At 51.8% G+C, this 18,772-nt stretch overlaps 1 protein-coding gene across 2 annotated transcripts in view; it reads right to left on the minus strand.

Moving 5' to 3' along the window:
- Positions 1-268: 268 nt before the first annotated feature.
- Positions 269-18,772, minus strand: part of VAV3 (vav guanine nucleotide exchange factor 3) — a 170,352-nt gene continuing 151,848 nt past the window's right edge. Inside the window, exons 25-28 of one of the 2 annotated variants that reach the window (XM_079761402.1) lie at positions 13,952-14,081; positions 5,582-5,665; positions 2,952-3,103; positions 269-2,352 (exon numbers count right to left, since the gene is read on the minus strand). In XM_079761402.1, the coding sequence (XP_079617528.1) occupies positions 2,311-2,352; positions 2,952-3,103; positions 5,582-5,665; positions 13,952-14,081 (408 nt within the window). In that variant the 3' untranslated portion in view covers positions 269-2,310. The remainder of the gene's footprint in view (positions 2,353-2,951; positions 3,104-5,581; positions 5,666-13,951; positions 14,082-18,772) is intronic. The other variant, XM_079761401.1, reaches the window with a different exon arrangement.

Raw genomic sequence — 18,772 nt, forward strand, 5'->3', positions numbered from 1 at the left:
TTTTACACGAGGAGGCTGCGGTCACGTCACTTTTATCTCAGTGTGTCATTTTAACTGTCCCGTTTTACTATTAGTTGTTAGTGTCCGTCTCTTGCTGTGCCTAATTCACAAATTAAATTTCATCACAGGAATGGATGGATGGGAAAAATGGTAATACACAGAGGGGCTGGGGGTCTTGGGATGAATCCCCCATGGAGAATGGGGGCTGCTGAATGTCGAATTTAGGGAATCATTCAATGGAAAGACTCTTCGGCTCTCGAGACATCAGTTTATTGCATGTAGTAACTATTTATTGTATCGACATATTTACAAAATACTACAAAATGAAACAGCACTCTAACCCACCGTTACACAAGGCTGCACACAGGCAAGACAAAGTACGTGGGAAACACTGACTTCTGTCTTTGGCATTAGAAATCTACACAAACCTGCGGCATTGGACGTGTCCAATACGGAGCGTCACACGTAGACAAAGATGCCTGGGTCACATCATGAAAAGGGGCTCCGGCCGCCTCTGCGAGGAGCCGCCCCCAGGTCCATGAAATGCAACAGGAAGACCAGCACCCCGGTGAGGAAGGCCGTCGAGCGGCTGAAATAACAACCCAAGCAACACAGCCGCTCCTACCCCGCCCAGGAGCGTCTCAGCGTGCGTGACGCTGCTGCTTCCGTGGTCCAGGCGACAGACGACACCTTCCCCGACTCACAGCTGCAGGTAAGACGGGGGCACAACTCTACTGTACAGACATTTCATAAAATTCGTTTCCATGATCATTGACACATACACACACGCACACACACACGCGCGCGCGCACACACACACACACACAACTTGAACTGGTTTTCGCAAATAGTAATTTCTCTAAAACACAATCACAGTTTACATAATTCTGAGGTAAAGGTCCCGACTCTATCCTATCTGAGGAGGCCTAGCCCCGGGGTCTCTACAGGGGGAGGCGGTCACTGAACATCAGGTTCTGGACCTCAAGAGGGTTGGGGAGCAAGCAGGTGGCACCTCCCTCACGTCAGACATGACCCACAACCTCCGACCGAGCGCGTCCAGTCTGGCTCCTTAAGCTAATGCGTCTCAGGCTGGGTTTGCTTCACACCCAACACCCCCCCTGGTCTTACGTGGACGTCACTTTGTGCTGCAGAGAAACCAGTCCATCGGGAAAGGGCCGGTTAGTGTCTTCACCGGATGCCCTGGCCGGGCCTCTGTGCATCACAGAGAGAACATGTCACACAAAAGCGAAGGTTTGGTCAAATCAATCCACTGCAGAGACTGCTCTTCCCACGGGGTCACACCCCCCAAAAGGGGCTGCTGATGGGGGGACCCTCGGTGAGAGCTGGGGGCCACGCTGAGGAGGCCCGGAAATGCCTAGTGACGCTCCGGTCTGTGCTTTCCTTCCACAATCAACACCCTGGTTTGTGCTTGTGCTACTGTCAATACTCCAGGGAAGGAGGGAAATTGGCGACTCCGTCCTACCTAGGTCTTTTTTTTTTGGGGGGGGGGGGGTGGACAGGGGAGAAAAAAAGGCCCGTGTTAATAGATGTTGCTCCTGTCAAATGACTTCAAAGACATTATAGCCCTTAATCTGCTTCTGTAAACAATGCGTCCTCACTCAGGTCCCTCGCAACCGCCTGTCCCCCTACCAGCCAAGGTGGCTTCAGCAAGTGAGAGACCACGTCTCCACAACAACCCTCGGAGGTGACCGGGGCGGGAGGGTCTCACAGGGAGACGCTCGCTTTTACGTCCTTTCTTTCTTTGTATACAGTGACTCGCAACTGTGACCAGGGCAATAGATGAGGAACTGAACAAAAGTGTTCGCCGCGAGCCCCCTGCGAGGCCCTTTAAGACGAGGAGTCATACTGGACCCTCCATCAGCTGCCCGACAGCGGAGCCCTCGTGGGCTCTGTGCTGGGAAGGGCAACATTGAACTTTGGACCATAAGAGATTCTGGCGAATGGCACGCGAGAAGAAACCGGCGGGAGCATTTCCTGATGGCGGCATCATGGGGTCGGTCTGGATGAAGGAAGTGGGAAGATGAACCCTGTGTTTGCTGGGCTCTTTGGGGGAGAAGAGCAAGCTCGGGCTTTGCCCTGGCCCCCGACGATGACCCACTGGTCGCTGTCCCTTGCCCAGCTGTCCGTCAGCACCAGCATTCTCAGACCCCAGGATTAAGACTCAGGAGGGAGGGCGTGGAATAGCCGGAAATGCAGCTTCTGAAACACATGGGTTCATTCGCAGCGCTGTGCAGGCTTCGTCTGTCCCGTCTCGGAAGTGTCTGGGGCGGAGCCACGCTGGATTGGCACCTACTCATCCATCTCCACGTACGTGGACGGAAACCAGCCCACCTGCAGGAGAGAAGCAACCACTGAGGCACGTGACCTCACGCCTGCCCCTTGAGGGGTCCACACACATGCTGTTCCCCTGACACCCCATGAAGCTGGAGTGATAGCCCCAGTGCAGGCGAGTAAGGCAGGTTTACGGCTCCTGGAGCAGGACAGAGTTCCCATTGGCTGGCACACAAATGAATATGCAAATGAAGGGTGGCACAGGCTCTAGCATTGAATGATCCCTCTTTCTGCCACAGAACGGAGCTGGGTATGAAGACAGGGGTCCTGGGTCCCATTCCTCCCAACTGAGATCAGGGCCCGGAGAGACCATCTGTTCTGCACATCAAGTTTCTGCTCCGAGGCCGAGGGACTAACGCCAAAATGCTCCTCACCCCTCGTCCCAAAGAGAAGCCACGCCCTTAGCAGGTGACCTTGGCTTATGCCCCCACCACATTCCCTCGGTGCGTGTTTCCTGCGGGCCTACTGTGGGTAAGAAACACCAGCAGGGCCCGGAGCCGGAGTTCTGGGAGGTGAGGGCTGCCCCCCAGCAACTCGAGGGGGGCCTACAGCTGCTGTGACCTTCATTCACGGGCAGAGCCCACGAGAGGGGAGCTCACCTTGCCGTTCGCTTCTCCTCGCCACCAGCCGTTCCCGCTCATCTTGGTGTAGATCTTCACCACGTCCCCCTTCAGCAGGGACAGCTCGCGCATGTCTCTCGCACAGAAGTCGTAGCGCGCCACGGCGATGCCCAGCACCTTGGGGCTCAGCACTGCGGAGACAGGACGGGGAGTCGCTGAATTGCGGTGAGAGGACCCGAGGGGCTAAGCGGGTGAGCGTCAGCGATGCTGTCACAATGCGGAGGTGTGACTTCAGACGGACTGGCGACAATGGCAGGCAGCCCGGGAGCGAGCAGCAGGATGGCTCTCAGGGCAATCGGGGGTCAAGGTCACATCCCAAAGTCTAAAGGCCACGGTTCTGTTTTCACACTCTTCACAACGACAAAACAGGGACTCGGTTTTCGTTTTTTAAAAAGGTTCCTACCTGAGGAGAAAGAACTAGCACACACTCCCTACTGATGCCACATACTCTGCTTCCAACTCGACCCGCGCAGACAGACAGCTTCCATTCTAGCTGTGACCTTTTAGGACTCAGACTCAGAACCACCAATTTGTTTTTGCTCCGAACGTCTCCTGCGGAGTCCAGGTCATCGCTTCCAGTGAAATGGCACTTCCTCCCCCAGCGGGCCTCTTTCCTGTTATTGCTAAACTTATTTGGGGCTAAACTCAGTTATTGTTTTATATGTAATTCAAGCTTCTTATGTGCAGAAGCTTAAATCGGGTTTCCACAAACACAGTTTATCTTTTCTTTCCAATGAACCCTGCCTCCCAGAAAACCTTCACGGAAGTATGTCATTAAAAATGGTGCCAGCTAGGTCGGCGTGGCTCAGTGCCTGAGCGTCCACCTGTGAACCGGGAGGTCACGGTTCGATTCCTGTTCAGGGAACATGTCCAGTTGTGGGCTCAATCCCCAGTAGGGGGGCGTGCAGGAGGCAGCTGATCAAAGAGTCTCTCTCATTATTGATGTTTCTATCCCTCTCTCGCTCCCTCTCTTTTCCTCTCTCTCTAAAAACCAATAAAAACATATTTCTTCTAAAAACGATGTCAGCGTGTTCCTCTCCTGTGTTCAGATTGTTGTAATGGTTGACGCTAAGGTGTTGTTTCATCAGGAGCTCCCTCACTCCCTGCCCAAGCCTGTCTTGAAGGGAAAACGCATTCGAGCTGCTCGCGTTTAGTGTTTCATAACACGTTGTTATAGTCACTGCTCTACCTGTTGCTCTTTGGGGTTATAAAGTGTTTCAATTATATGTGTAGTGATTCTGAGAATCACTCACCTGGGATGGAAGGAACTGAAGTAGAAGAAAAAGAAACAAACAGGAAACACCACCCGTCTGTGTTGGTGACGGTGCCCCAAGCCCGGCGGCCGCGGTGGCGACCTGTGCCGCCGGCAGAGCCTGCGCACGCGGACACGGGCTCTCTGGCCCGGCACCCGTGGCTTTGCAATGACAGAAATGTTTTTAGTCTCCAGCTGTCAATCATAAGATAAACGAATAGCAATGCTGCAGATTTCAGAAGTGTAAAGGGAGTAAAAACGGGTCGTTTTATTTTACTGTTCAGACAAAACCCACTTGAATCGTTTTCTTACTGAGTTTCGGGGCACGCCTTCCTTCGATGGGCGCACATAAAAATAGCCGTGATGGGAAAAGCCCATTATCGACTGAGCCGCCAGGCCTGGCCTGCGTCTCTGAGGTTCTGGAGGCCACATTTTTCTCGCCTGTGAAACGAGAGGTGTGTACCAGATGACTGACTTCTAAGGCCCTCCTAGTTCTGAACGATTCTGCTGGGACTTAGAAGTTAATTTTTTTTAAATCTGTAAGGAAATGTCCTTTATCTAGCCATAACATACTCTCCTCGATGCCCCATAACTAACCAATCAATTCTCTGGCTAATGACAGAAACCGAGACAAAAATACCCAGACACAAAGCGATGGGCACAGTCACCCTTGGAGCCATCTGTGCTGAATTTCACTCTGACATTTGGAGACCCGGTTGGGATTTGTGTTCTATTTATTTTCTAAACACTGGCTTTTCTCTACTAAAATGTCTGATCCTTATGGAAACTGACGGTGTTATAGGGTATTCCACGCCCTCCTTTATACGCTCGGCCCTCATCCCTCCCTCGCCTCTCCCAACGGGTTGAATCAAAACTGTCTTGGTGAAATACAGAACGGGAGCTCGTACACACACACGCGCACACACACACACGTACTGGAGGAGTGGAATGCCACGCACGCACGCACACACACACATGCACACGCACACATGCCACACACACACGCACACATGCGCACCGGAGGAGTGGAATGCCACACACACACACACACACACACACACACACACACACACACACCGGAGGAGTGGAAGGCCACTCACACGCACACACACACACACACACACACACACACCCCGGAGGAGTGGAAGGCCACACACACGCACACACACGCACCGGAGGAGTGGAAGGCCATGGCGAGCAGTGACTCTGCGACAGAGGGGAGGGGGTGCGGGGGCGGATGTGACCTGGCTGTGTGGGAGGAGATGCATCTACATGAGAAGCCACATGGAGAAGGCAAACTGTCTTCTTTGCAAACAGAAGCAAATGGACACGACACGGACGAGCAGTGGAGCAGTACCTGACCAGAAGGGAGCGGAGGAAGGGGGGACAAAGCTGAAGTCTGGAGGAGGGACAAGAGAAACCCCACACAACAGAGAGGGGGCTGAGAGAGAGAGAGAGAAGCAAAAAGAACATTTAGGTGTCGGCAAAGGAAAACAATACATCTCGACACGACTACCCCGTTGTCTAAAATCACAGGAAGACTGTCGCACCGCAGCTGGGACCTCAACCTTCGCTCGCGCTCACTTTGCGTCTTATCATTGTTTCTAAATGAAGACCCTTTCCATGTTGATTGACATTCGTCCTGCAATTCGGGGCTGTCTGTCTCTTTACAGGTGAGCAAGGCACCCCACTCCACGTTGCCACCTGGAACCCTTCCACCCAAGGGTTCTCCTCTGGATGTGGTAGGGTCCCCACCTTGTCACCTCCGGGAAAAGGGGAGCCTGCACATTCTCCGTGTAAAACATCCTTCCCACCAAAATGTCTGAAGAGCCTGCAGGGTGGGGTCAACGCCACGTGCATGGCCTGTCGCAGATTCAAGAAATCCACTCACGTGTCCAGGTGTGTTAGGACCCGCCCCCCAGCCCCACTACGCATGCATGTGCTAGCTTTTTCCAGAAATGAAACAGAAACCGCTCCGAATCTTACCACATCTGAAAGAGAAAGGAAGTATTCCCCACAAAGTTGCAGGGAGGTAGAGAAACGTTCAAGCAACTGGAAGCTCAAAAGAAAGGCTTTTCAGAGCCATCGGCATCGGCATTCGTGCCAAGTGGCTACAATGAGGATCTTCTTAAACCTTATCTACAACATTATCCTCTTAAGCCCTGGCCGGTTTGCCTAAGTGGATAGAGCGTCAGCCTGCGGACCAAAGGGTCCCAGGTTTGATTCTGGTCAAGGGCACATGCCCAGGTTGTGGGCTCGATCCCCAGTAGGGGGCGTGCAGGAGGCAGCCGATCAATGATTCTCTCTCACCATTGATGTTTCTATCTCTCTCCCTCTCCCTTCCTCTCTGAAATCAATAGAAATATATATTTTTTAAAAATAAAATACAATCTTAGAGTTATTTCCCCAGGGTTAGGCCTTAGTTTCACGAGTGGCACAGACTGTTGGATGTACCTTTGCCCTCACCTGGCTCCCACTCTGTGAGCTCAAACAGCTTCATGGCGCTGCCAGGAGGTACGACCATTAGCTCCGATTTTCCTCGTCTGAAACCAAACTCATCCTGAAACGCAATTTCCTCCCCGACATCTCGCTCCATCTCCCACGTTTCTGTCCTTTTTCGATAGGACTTCTGGCTTCTCCTGGCAAACCATCCTTGCAAACCAGCGTGCGGCCTCCCAACTGGCCTTCCTGCCTTGGACTTTCCCTCCTTCCATCCTATTCTAAATGCAGCGTTTCCGAACTGCCACCTGATCTTTCATGACGTGAGTAAGTGAACGCAGCCCTACACACCTGCCCATTGCTCTCTGGGATACACACTGCCTAACGCTCAGCTCCGAGGTGTAGCAACCACATGGGTCCACTCATTTGCATAATAAAAAGCTGTTCGTAAAAACGTCAGGCAATTGGACCGATGGTCCTGCCATCAGCGCGGGGATCCCTGGGAGTCTGCTGCCCGGCAGTGGCCGAGAGGTTTTCCGGAGAGCCGGGATGCTAAGTGGGCACTGTGATGTGCCATCCGGGAGGTTCTTTGTACCTCCTGTCTACAGATGGCCCCGCAGCAGAGAACATGCCGGGTGAATGTTTCATCGGAACGGTGACCCCTAACCTGGCGTGGTTTCAGAGCGTGGGCTGTGTCTTAGACCCCAGCGGCATTCAGTATCTGCTCCCACCTCCCTGCATGAAACAAATTGAAAACCCTTGGTTCAGGGTTTACTGTATATTTTATATATTGTCACTGAAAAAAAAAAAAAGGGATAATTCAGATTGGTTTCATTTCATTGAATGGGACGTAAGTGGTCAAAGCTCCTTTCACATGAAATTCAAATATAACAAGAACAACGTATATCTGGAATTATTAGAAAAAGTGAACAACTTTGTATGCAGTGCTGAGCATCTGAGGCCATTCAGAGAAAAGCCAGGAGGCCTGATGCCTCTCCTATTAACATGGGAAATTAGATCACTTGGCATTTCTAGGGGTTTCAGATTACTTAAAGGCATCAAGTTTATGGATTCTAAATCCTTACTCTCCGAAGAGAATTGGCAGACGTTTATTAGATAACTACAAACTTGCAAAGTGCTGTGTTAGAGCTACAGGAGATACGGCAAGTAAGACAGCGTCTGACTTCACGGGAGCTTACAAATCAGCGAAGAGACAGGCACACGGAAAGGACAGAGATGTGGAGACTAAGTTTACTCTGCATCGAGGATGCTCTAACTAGCCTTTGGGCTCCAGCTGAGTCCCTCCCTGAAAAACCTCCAACCTGCCCGGCCGGCCTGGCTCAGTGGCTGAGAATCAACCTATGAACCAGGAGGTCACTGTTTGATTCCCACTCAGGGCGCATGCCCGGGTTGTAGGCTCGATCCCCAGTGTGGGGTGTGCAGGAGGCAGCCGATCAATGATTCTCTCTCATCATTGATGTTTCTCTCTCTCCCCCCCTCTCCCTTCCTCTCTGCAATCAATAAAAATATATATTTTTTAAAAGAAACCTCCAATCTTCCAGTCACTCAGGCCAAAAACCTTAGTCCTTCTCAAACCGCCTCTTGCTGTTCTAGCTCACCTGGGATGTGTGAGAGCGCCCTGCTGGGTCACCTTCCTAACAGAGCACCTGTGTGGCCCCTCGGTGGCCCAAGCTGGCACCACCTGTCACTGGATTGCTCAGTAGCAACTGGTCTCCATCTTTCTGCCTCGTCCCTCTCCCCGTGGTCCTGATTTCACCAGAGAAGCCAGAGGCAGCCTGGAAAGCCTTCAGTGGGACCACGTCTCTCCTTTGCTTCAGTCCCTCCCAGGCTTCCCGTTGCTCCCGGAGTCGAGGCCCGGAGGCCTCAGCGGTCTGGCCCCCCTTTCGGCTCCAACCGCACCCTGCTGCTGTCGCGTTCCCTGTGCCCTGGCCACAGCTGCTCTGTGTCCTTCCCTTGCACCGGCCGCGCCCAGCCCTGGCTCCGACGTTCGCCTTTTCCTGCAAGGTCACTGGTCTGGTCCCAACGACCCAGGCCGCCTTGGCCAGTGTTTGAAGGACGGCTCTGATATTTGTCCCCACAGCAGAGGACCGTGCTGATCTCTCTCGTTTGGGAGCCCACCCATCTCCCCACGCTTTTTCACACGTCAGCACTTGAACAGCTGCTGTGTCTCTCAGGGGCCTCCGGTCCCGACCTTGCTATGGAGACCTTTCTTTCCCAGCGTTTGTGGTGTCTTAAACCATGTTAGCTACACTGCAGACACGATGTCCCTTCATTCTCAGTGCTTGTGTGTGCACGCCCTAACTGCAGGACGGCGGCCTGCTCCGTTCGGCCTGTGTCTCCTCACCATTAGACTCAGGTGATGCTCTTAGAAACAGACCCCTGAGGTGGGGCTGTGTTTTGGGGGACTCACATTTGGGGGTGCATCACACCTGTCTGTCCCATTATTGATGTTAACTCTGACCACTTGATTAAGTGGTTTGTATTTTTCCAACTAATACGTTCCTGTGAGAAGATCCTTTGATATTATCTCAATAACGATAACCAACATTTTTTTTTAATTAGCCAACTCTACTCTGTGGTCCAATTAATGCAGAACTCGGCCAAACGTCGTCGGCGGTCTGCTGGTGGTTATGCAATCGCTCATGGTGCCACTCTTCCCGGGGTAATTGGTCCATTAACATTCCTCTTCGCCTCCTCCTCTCCTGTGCGCGAAGAGAGCAACCTAAGACGCTCTCTTTAAAAGCGCGTAGTAACATCTCTGATCGCATCCCTCCCTCCTCGCAGGAGAGCGCCGAGGCCCCGACGGGCTAAGTCACTTGCCGGAGGTCCGACCTGAGCAGCAGTAAGTGCTCGAGGAGGAGCGAGACAGGCAAAGGCAGGCCGGTGCCCTCCAAACACAAGCCCTCGGGGCACGGGCCGCGGCCTCAGGCGGGTTTGCTGGGACCACCGTCGGACAGAAAGGCGAGCTCACAGGCCCACCGCACGGGGCAGGGTGTCTCCCGTGGAGTCACTGCGGTTTCCAGGGAAGCAGACTGCCTGAGTCCCCCCTCTATTCTCGCCTCCTCCTTTCTCTCCCCTTCTTCTCCCTCAGAAACACTCCAGTCATTCCAGTGACAAAGTCGCAGAGCCTTGTGGACAGCGGGCTCCCAACCTGAAGTGCTGGATGCCCCGCTGGCCTCCCGTGTAATTGTAATCCATGTATTTTTATATGGTGTTTTCTGGGTGTTGCTTTTTTGGGATTTTTTTGCATTGGCATGAGGGACTTCTGTCATAACCGCATCATATTCCACTGACTTGAAAACGAGTTGGGAATCTCGTTGGTAAGAGCATTCTGACCTGGACAGAGCGGAAGCGAGCAGCCGCCGCCACACGCCGGGACCTCCCTGTCACAGCCGACCCAAAGAAGGACCAGCAGCCGTCTCAGCGGCGGGAACTTCCGTCCAGCCTCCCCGCCACAGGGGGCTCTCGGCTGCAGCTTGCCTGCTCTGTGGCCTTTTGCAAGCCATGGCGTGTCCTTGCCCTGGGTCACTGCCCCACCACTGTCCCCGGCAATCCTTCTTGGTGAAAGCTGCTGTTGGGTGCTGCTGAGCAGAGGTGAGAACACACATCCCGCACACACGTCCCACACGGGTACCTAGCGCTCCCCCTGACCGCTGCCGGGCCAGCCCCGAAGGGCTACCCCCCCACACAGAGGCGGGGCTTTCACTCAGGGTTCCCCTTCGCCAGAACCTGGATAAGCCAGGTCTATCTAAAAATCATAAAGGCAAAGCAGTAAATTGCTGTGAGTTTAAGTCAGTAATTCTACCCAACTCTTACAAACACGGGGATCTGTTTCTGTGTGAGAGGAGGAGTTCGCAGTAGCAGTAAAAGCTGAAGAGGTGGGGAGAGTAGCGGCCGACGTCTCCTGGGTGTGCCCACGTGCGGGCGCCACGCTGCATGCTCCATCCTAACACTGTCTCCTGGGTGTGCCCACGTGCGGGCGCCACGCTGAATGCTCCATCCTAACACTGTCTCCTGGGTGTGCCCACGTGCGGGCGCCACGCGGAATGCTCCATCCTAACACTGTCTCCTGGGTGTGACCACATGCAGGCGCCACGCTGAAAGCTCCATCCTAACACTGTCTCCTGGGTGTGCCCACGTGCAGGCGCCACGCTGAAAGCTCCATCCTAACACTGTCTCCTGGGTGTGCCCACGTGCGGGCGCCACGCTGAAAGCTCCACCCTAACACTGTCTCCTGGGTGTGCCCACGTGCGGGCGCCACGCTGAAAGCTCCACCCTAACACTGTCTCCTGGGTGTGACCACATGCAGGCGCCACGCTGAATGCTCCATCCTAACACTGTCTCCTGGGTGTGCCCACGTGCGGGCGCCACGCTGAATGCTCCACCCTAACACTGTCTCCTGGGTGTGCCCACGTGCGGGCGCCACGCTGAAAGCTCCACCCTAACACTGTCTCCTGGGTGTGACCACATGCAGGCGCCACGCTGAATGCTCCATCCTAACACTGTCTCCTGGGTGTGCCCACGTGCGGGCGCCACGCTGAAAGCTCCACCCTAACACTGTCTCCTGGGTGTGACCACATGCAGGCGCCACGCTGAATGCTCCATCCTAACACTGTCTCCTGGGTGTGCCCACGTGCGGGCGCCACGCTGAATGCTCCATCCTAACACTGTCTCCTGGGTGTGCCCACGTGCGGGCGCCACGCTGAATGCTCCATCCTAACACTGTCTCCTGAGTGTGCCCACGTGCAGGCGCCATGCTGAATGCTCCATCCTAACACTGTCTCCTGGGTGTGCCCACGTGCAGGCGCCACGCTGAATGCTCCGTCCTAACACTGTCTCCTGGGTGTGCCCACGTGCGGGCGCCACGCTGAATGCTCCGTCCTAACACTGTCTCCTGGGTGTGCCCACGTGCGGGCGCCACGCTGAATGCTCCGTCCTAACACTGTCTCCTGAGTGTGCCCACGTGCGGGCGCCACGCTGAATGCTCCGTCCTAACACTGTCTCCTGGGTGTGCCCACGTGCGGGCGCCACGCTGAATGCTCCGTCCTAACACTGTCTCCTGAGTGTGCCCACGTGCGGGCGCCACGCTGAATGCTCCATCCTAACACTGTCTCCTGGGTGTGCCCACGTGCGGGCGCCACGCTGAATGCTCCGTCCTAACACTGTCTCCTGGGTGTGCCCACGTGCGGGCGCCACGCTGAATGCTCCGTCCTAACACTGTCTCCTGGGTGTGCCCACGTGCAGGCGCCACGCTGAATGCTCCATCCTAACACTGTCTCCTGGGTGTGCCCACGTGCGGGCGCCACGCTGAATGCTCCGTCCTAACACTGTCTCCTGGGTGTGCCCACGTGCGGGCGCCACGCTGAATGCTCCGTCCTAACATGGGGTGGGGGGGGCAACCCGCAGGGCCAGCAGTGCTCCCACACAGCCACGGCGGCAGCAAGCGGCAGCATCCAGTAAATGAAGCATTGGGGCAGCCCTGGCCGGTGGGGCTCCGTGGATAGAGCATCCGCCCTCGCACCGATGGTCCTGGGTTCGATTCCGGTCAAGGGCACATACTGGGCTGCAGGTTCCCTGGCCCTGGTCGGGGTGTGTGCGGGAGGCAACCAATCAATGTGTCTCTCTCACATCGATGTTTCTCTCCGTCTCTCCCTCTCCCTTCCACTCGCTCTAAAAATCAGTGGAAAAATATCCTCGGGTGAGGATTAACAACAACAACAAAACATAAATAAACAAATAAACAAAGCATTAGGGCAGAGTCACAGATTTGGGTGAAGGTTATAATCCTGTGACATGGGTACGATCCAATGGTCTTGGGTGTAGACCATGGTGCATTCCTACTGAATGAAGTACTAACTCGCTTCTTTCTGGTCACTTAATGAGTGACCTCCTCTCTGATCACCCGATAGAAAAATATAAAACTCCTCCACCTCTCTGAGAATCTAAGATACCTGGGTAACATTGGGCTGAAAAATAGAAAGATAACTTCTAATAGGTGTGTGAAGTTTCAATCTTGAGTGTGCTGTGACTACCTTGACTGGCCATTTGTCAGGAATCCTTCCGAAGAGAATAGCTATTAAGTTATTCAAATAAACACCAAGCCTATCCGTCCGTGTGACAAATCACTTCAATGTTTGCTTATGGAACGCTGTTAGAGCCCTGACGTTACCTATTTCTCCTTCAGGTTCTGCTTTTGGGGGTGGGGGGAGTTGAAGTTCTATTACACAGATGCAAATTCTTTTTTGAAATACCTCTGGAAATTCCAGTTTTGCTTAGGCTAAGCATTCTGGGAGTAATAAAATTGCATTCAGTTAGCCTTCAAAACAGTTTTATGTTTGTTTTTTTAAAAAAAGGTATCAAACTAAGAGAATGGAATCACGCTTTACTCCCAACATTTTTCATCATGATGGTCTCTCTACCAGCTCTGTCTACCTCCAGGAAGATCATATGATCAAGCGGTGATGAGACAAAGTGTCCGCCTTGAGCTCACATCCAACCAGAACCTGCTTCCAGTCTGCGTGCTAATCTTTGATGACCAGTGCTTGGTCCAAAAGACAGTGGCTTTCAGCAATACTGGCCACAGAGGAAACATGATCCGGAAGTAATCTTTAAACAGGATCACAGGAGATGAGAGAGCTGGGCATGCGCCTTGCTTAAATATTGCTACCCAAATGGCACTATGACCGCAGACATGTGTAAAATAAAAAGAGGTTGGCTGCCCCGGCCCATGTGGCTCGGTTGGTTGGAGCATCATCCCATACACTGAAGGGTCACAGGTTCCATTCCTGGTCACGGCACCTTCCCAGGTTGCAAGTTTGATTCCAGGTTGGGGCATTTATGGGAGGCAGCCGATGGATGTTTCTCTCTCTTTCTCTCTCTCTCTGCTTTGCTCTCCCCTCATTCCACTCTCTCTAAAAAATAAAAAATAATAAATCATAATCATAATCATAATAATTAATGAACATATCCTCTGTTGAGGGATTAAAAAAAAAGTTTGGCTGATGTAAAAGTCATTGAAAAGTACAAAACTTACATATTAACATACCCTTTACATTTTTTATGGAGCTCTGAATACAAACATGATTTTTAACTTGGCACAAAGAACCGTATCTGGAAACGTTTTAATAAACCTGCTGATCCGTCTGACTGCTTAGCTGGAACACCCCCTTGCTAAAGGCCTTAGCATGTGAACTGCTTTATATCTCAGACTTTGGGAGAAAGAAGTTGGACATTCTTGTGCCCCCACCCATTGGAGGGAAGTACTCACAGCTGCTGCCCACCCGGCTGCCCCTCTGTCCAGCCGCGGGCTCCGGCTCCTTGTATGGAAACTGGAGGGTGGTATCCAAGCTCCTGAAGCCTTCCTTCAGGGAGTGATGCTTGTAATACTCCACAAGTTCCTGAGGGCAAAAAGAATAAAGGTCATCGTTAATAAGGCCAGGTCAGTTCTCAAACGCATGGACTCCTTCACATACACTGATACATGTATGAGGATGGGCCATTCGGCGTGGAATTTCCCATAAGCCTACGGAACAGTAAATAACAGTCGCTCCCTGCCGTCTGCCTGTACGGGACACCTGCCCAGTGACTGTCTTGGTTTCTCGGCCCCTTGTAATGGGAGTTGTCCCTATTGTCACTCATGGACAGAGAGCATCCTGTGAGTCTTCAGTCAGACGCGGGAGAGACCACACTCCATGAAAAGAAACCATACTAACGTCAATCTCAGAACAGTAATTATTGCTCCTATTTATGAGATACTTGCTTTTCTAAACAAAAACAAAGGGAACAGCTGTTTGCTGAATACAGAGCAATTTCTAGTTTCCTGCATTTCCTTCCAACGTCACAAAGAGCAAACTTGGTCGTCGATGTACTTCTCCATGGTGAGCCGTGTTGATAAGCCACGGGTGCTGCTTGGTGTTGCGTGTGGCTGATGATGAAGTGTCCACAGGTGCCCACCTCCCAGCTCTGCGTGGCCTCTGGCGCTTCCACAGGTCACGGACGTGGCTCCTTCCAGTCTTCTCTAATCCTCACTGGCCTTAAATGCACCCCAGCCCAATGTGATAACCTCCCATCTGCTTTCGCACTAAAAGTTCAGGAAATTTCTTATGAGATGCTGGTTGCGTGGATTCTACACAAATCCAAGTCCCCCGACTTTAAACAGAATGAATTCACACAGTAATGAATTCATAATGGGAAAATGCATATTATGATCAGATGACTACTGGAGCTATAACATCTCTTACAAACAGCTGAAATGAAAATAAAAGCAACATCCCTTTTAAATCAATTATTTGTTGCTTTGACTGCAGCGCAGTCGCTGAAAAACAGTGTAGAACCTACCCATGGCTTCTAAAAATCACACTGGTATCAACTCAGTATCTCCATTCCATAGGTTATGTGCCAAGTTCCCGAAACAAATCAATCGGGCCAAAAATCACGCGGAAGAAGAAAAGGAGAATGGTCAATGCTCTATGAATCATTTATGACCCAACTCCGAGGAGCTGTGGAAAATCACTGAGCAGAGAGTTCCCGGGGCACAAAGATTATGGAGATAAGGCCCTGCCCTCCAGGGGTTCTTGCCCTTGAAGGAAAGTGAGGGATTATGGGAGTCCGAAGGCAAGACAGAGAACTTCCTTTGGTGAGTCCTTTTTGGAGGATGAGAGAAGAGTTCATGATACAGCCTGGCTTGAATTGAAGAACATGTACAACTTCAAAAGCCAGGAAGGAGGAAAGGATTGTTTTATTTTATTTTTTAATATATTTTTATTGATTTCAAAGAGGAAGGGAGAGCGAGATAGAAACATCAATAATGAGAGAGACTCAGAGATCAGCTGCCTCCTGCACATCCCACAGTGGTGGACAAGCTGCAATCCGGGCATGTGCCCTGACCGGGAATCGAACCGTGACCTCCTTGTTCATAGGTTAACGCTCAACCACTGAGCCACGCCGGCCGAGTGGATTGTTTTAAGTAGAGCCTTCGGGCTGGGAACAGACAGGAAGTGATAAAGACCACACTCACAGACTACAGGCAGCGTGGCAGGGCTGAGCACTGGATAAAGCAAACGGAGAATTTCCAACTCTCACATCTATAAAATAGGGATAAGAGACAATTTCACGGAGGATAGTAAAGAGTATATGACGTGCCAGGCACATGTGAGGATCCTAACAGCTGCCACCATGCCCTGACCAGGCGCTTACATAGTTTCTCACAATCTTCACACAAGACACGAGAGGTGGGCCTTGTCCCCAGGGGTGCGCAAGTCCAGTGAGCTTCTTCCACGTATGCGAGGTCACAGAGCTGGCGTCTGCCTCCAGAGCTGTGCTCCACCTGCATCACGCTATGACCAAGCAATACCTGGCAAAGGTAAGCCCACACTAAGGGAGGCTACGGGGAAGGAGCACTTGCTAAGAGCCCGTGATGGACCAGGAACTTTATTTGCATAGACCTGAGATGCTAGGCTCTTACACACATTCTAGCTATAACTTGAAAAATATATCTATCTGCCCAGTTGGTGTTGCTCAGTGGTTGAGCATTGACCTATGAACCAGAAGGTCAAGGTTCAATACCAGGTCAGAGCACATGCCCGGGTTGTGGGCTTGATCCCTGTGTGGGGCATGCAGGAGGCAACCGATCAATGATTCTCTCTCATCGTTGATGTTTCTATCTCTCTCTCCCTCTCCCTTCCTCTCTCTGAAATCAATAAAAACATATATATATATTTATTTCTTTTGGATCCAGGGATTCTTGATGAAGAAAAGGAATTTGTAATCTTGACAAGAAGAAAAAAGAGGAGGAGGAGGAGGAGGAGGAGGAGGAGGAGGAGGAGGGACAAAATAGCAGACAGAAATTTATATCCTCAAAATGGTTTCAATGATCAGAATATGGCATTTGCATTACAGTGATTTTTAACATGGTCTACAAAGGCCAAGTCTGGAATTAAATTCTAGAGATGGATATGACTATGTAACTTTTTTACATAAAAAGGGGAAATCCTGCCAGGGCTCTAGAGGCCCAATGCAAGAAATTCTGAATAGAGGCCCAGTGCATCGGGGGGGAGGGGTCCCTCAGTCCAGCCTGCGCCCTCTCGCAATCCGGGACCCCTTGGGGGATGTCCGACTGCCGCTTTAGGGACTGCTTGCCCCTAACTGCTCGCCTGCCTGCCTGTTCAGTGCACATCATAGCAACCGGTCGTTCAGCCATAATGGTCGCTTAGGCTTTTATATATATAGATTAGTATGAGTTTAGGTTTATGTGAATTTAGGTTTGGCTCGAGTAATCGTACTGAGAAGGACTTGGGGATCATTTCATACCTACCCACCTCCACATTTTAGGAAAGAAAAACAGATTTTCCAAGCCCTAGGGTCATGCGAATGAGTAAGCTGCAGAACGCCTCTTTATCACTTCACTAAGCATGCGATACATTCTAGCTCCATTTTTACAGTCTTAGGAGGGCGAGCCTTCCTACACGTTCCTAAGCAGGTAGAATTAAATGGTGCCGCCTGGATCTCTTCCCATGGATGCCTTTCTGCTTCCTGCCTTTCAGCCTAATCCGCCCCTGCTTACAGTCATTGACCTTCAGGTACTACAAGTAAATAAGACGACTCTAAACAAAAGCAATGCCTAAGCTTCCCTTATCTCACACTCACACAGAGGCGTCAGCAACTCCCGTCTCTCTCAGAAATAATGAGCCCCGTCACTCCCGTTACCCAGGCAACAGGCACTGGGGATGATTTATAAACAGCATTTGGCCCTGGATGGTCTGGCACACATGACAATTAGAACAAAATTAATGCCTTGTAATCTGGAGGCAGAGATTCACTTAGACTTTGAATTTAATGAGGAGGAAAACACCAAAAATCTTGATTCACCGAGTTACGGAAGCCCACGGGGAACAAGTGAGGTCCCAGCCCCCGGAGGCCCAGCTTCCCTTTGGGGAACTGGCTCAGTGAACACCAGTCCTGGAGGCTGGCGGTGCTTTGCATCCTGGTCCAGATTAAAATCTCATCCCAGGCCCTAAGCAGCTTCCGGAGTAGGAGAACAGAACTTGGCCACCAAGTGCTACTGGGCACCAACAGGATAAAAGGAAACGCCATGAAGCTGTGTGGTCCCGGGTCAGAGAGGCCCCCACATGGCCAGAGTGATGGCGCCTATTGGCCTCCCGCGCCTTCCCAAGGGGCCGGTTCCAGGCAGGAGCCGTCCGTCCCTCCTGATCTCGGGCCCTCGTCGTATTCTTACTTCAGGGTCCAAGGACAGTACTGTGCTGAGGTTCTGGTACCAGGTGGATGTGCTGACCTGAAAGCATCTTTAGAACACAGTGGCGTCCTTTCTGAATCCTGCAAACGCACGCGGCTTCACACAGTGAGGACTCGATGCGAATGTGTGCAACAAGAGCCGAAGCCCAGAGCGGGGCAGCTCCAGACACGCTCGGCTATCTCATCGTCATTTTTTACAGTCAGGTGCTAAACGGGCCAAAGTGTTTTCCTCAGACTTATCAGCTCCTTATCTTTCATTCCTTTTACAATTACTGTCAGGAGTAATGACGGGGATGGTTCTCAGAAAGGCATCCTTAGGCGATTTCATCATGCTAACGTGTAGGGGACACCATGAGCAAATCACACGAGACTGAATCAAGCACAAGAGATAATGATGCCATAGAGAGATTCTATGGATAAGGGGTAACCCGGGATACTGTTTTACAGCCAACTATTTTTTATAAGCCGAAACAGTACACTCTAAAATAAAGATTAAAAGTATAGTCAAGCCCTAGTCAGTTTGGCTCGGTGGATAGAGCATCAGGCTGCGGACTGAAGGGTCCCAGGTTCGATTCCAGTCAAGGGCACATGCCTGGGTTGCAGGCTCAATCCCCAGTGGGGGGCGTGCAGGAGGCAGCAGATCAATGTTCTCTCCCGTCATTGATGTTTCTCTCTCTCCCTCTCCCTTCCTGTCTGAAGTCAATAAAAATACAGTTTAAAACATGTATAGTCCATATATAACTTAGTCACATAGTTGTTTACTGTCCTTATCGAGTATGACGTGTGTCCTATGCTTTTTAGAGGCCTGGAGCGCAGTAGGTCTGCACACCAGCACCAC

Source organism: Cnephaeus nilssonii (genome assembly GCF_951640355.1).
Source record: "Cnephaeus nilssonii genome assembly, chromosome: 21".
NCBI classification, from domain to species: Eukaryota; Metazoa; Chordata; class Mammalia; order Chiroptera; family Vespertilionidae; genus Cnephaeus; species Cnephaeus nilssonii.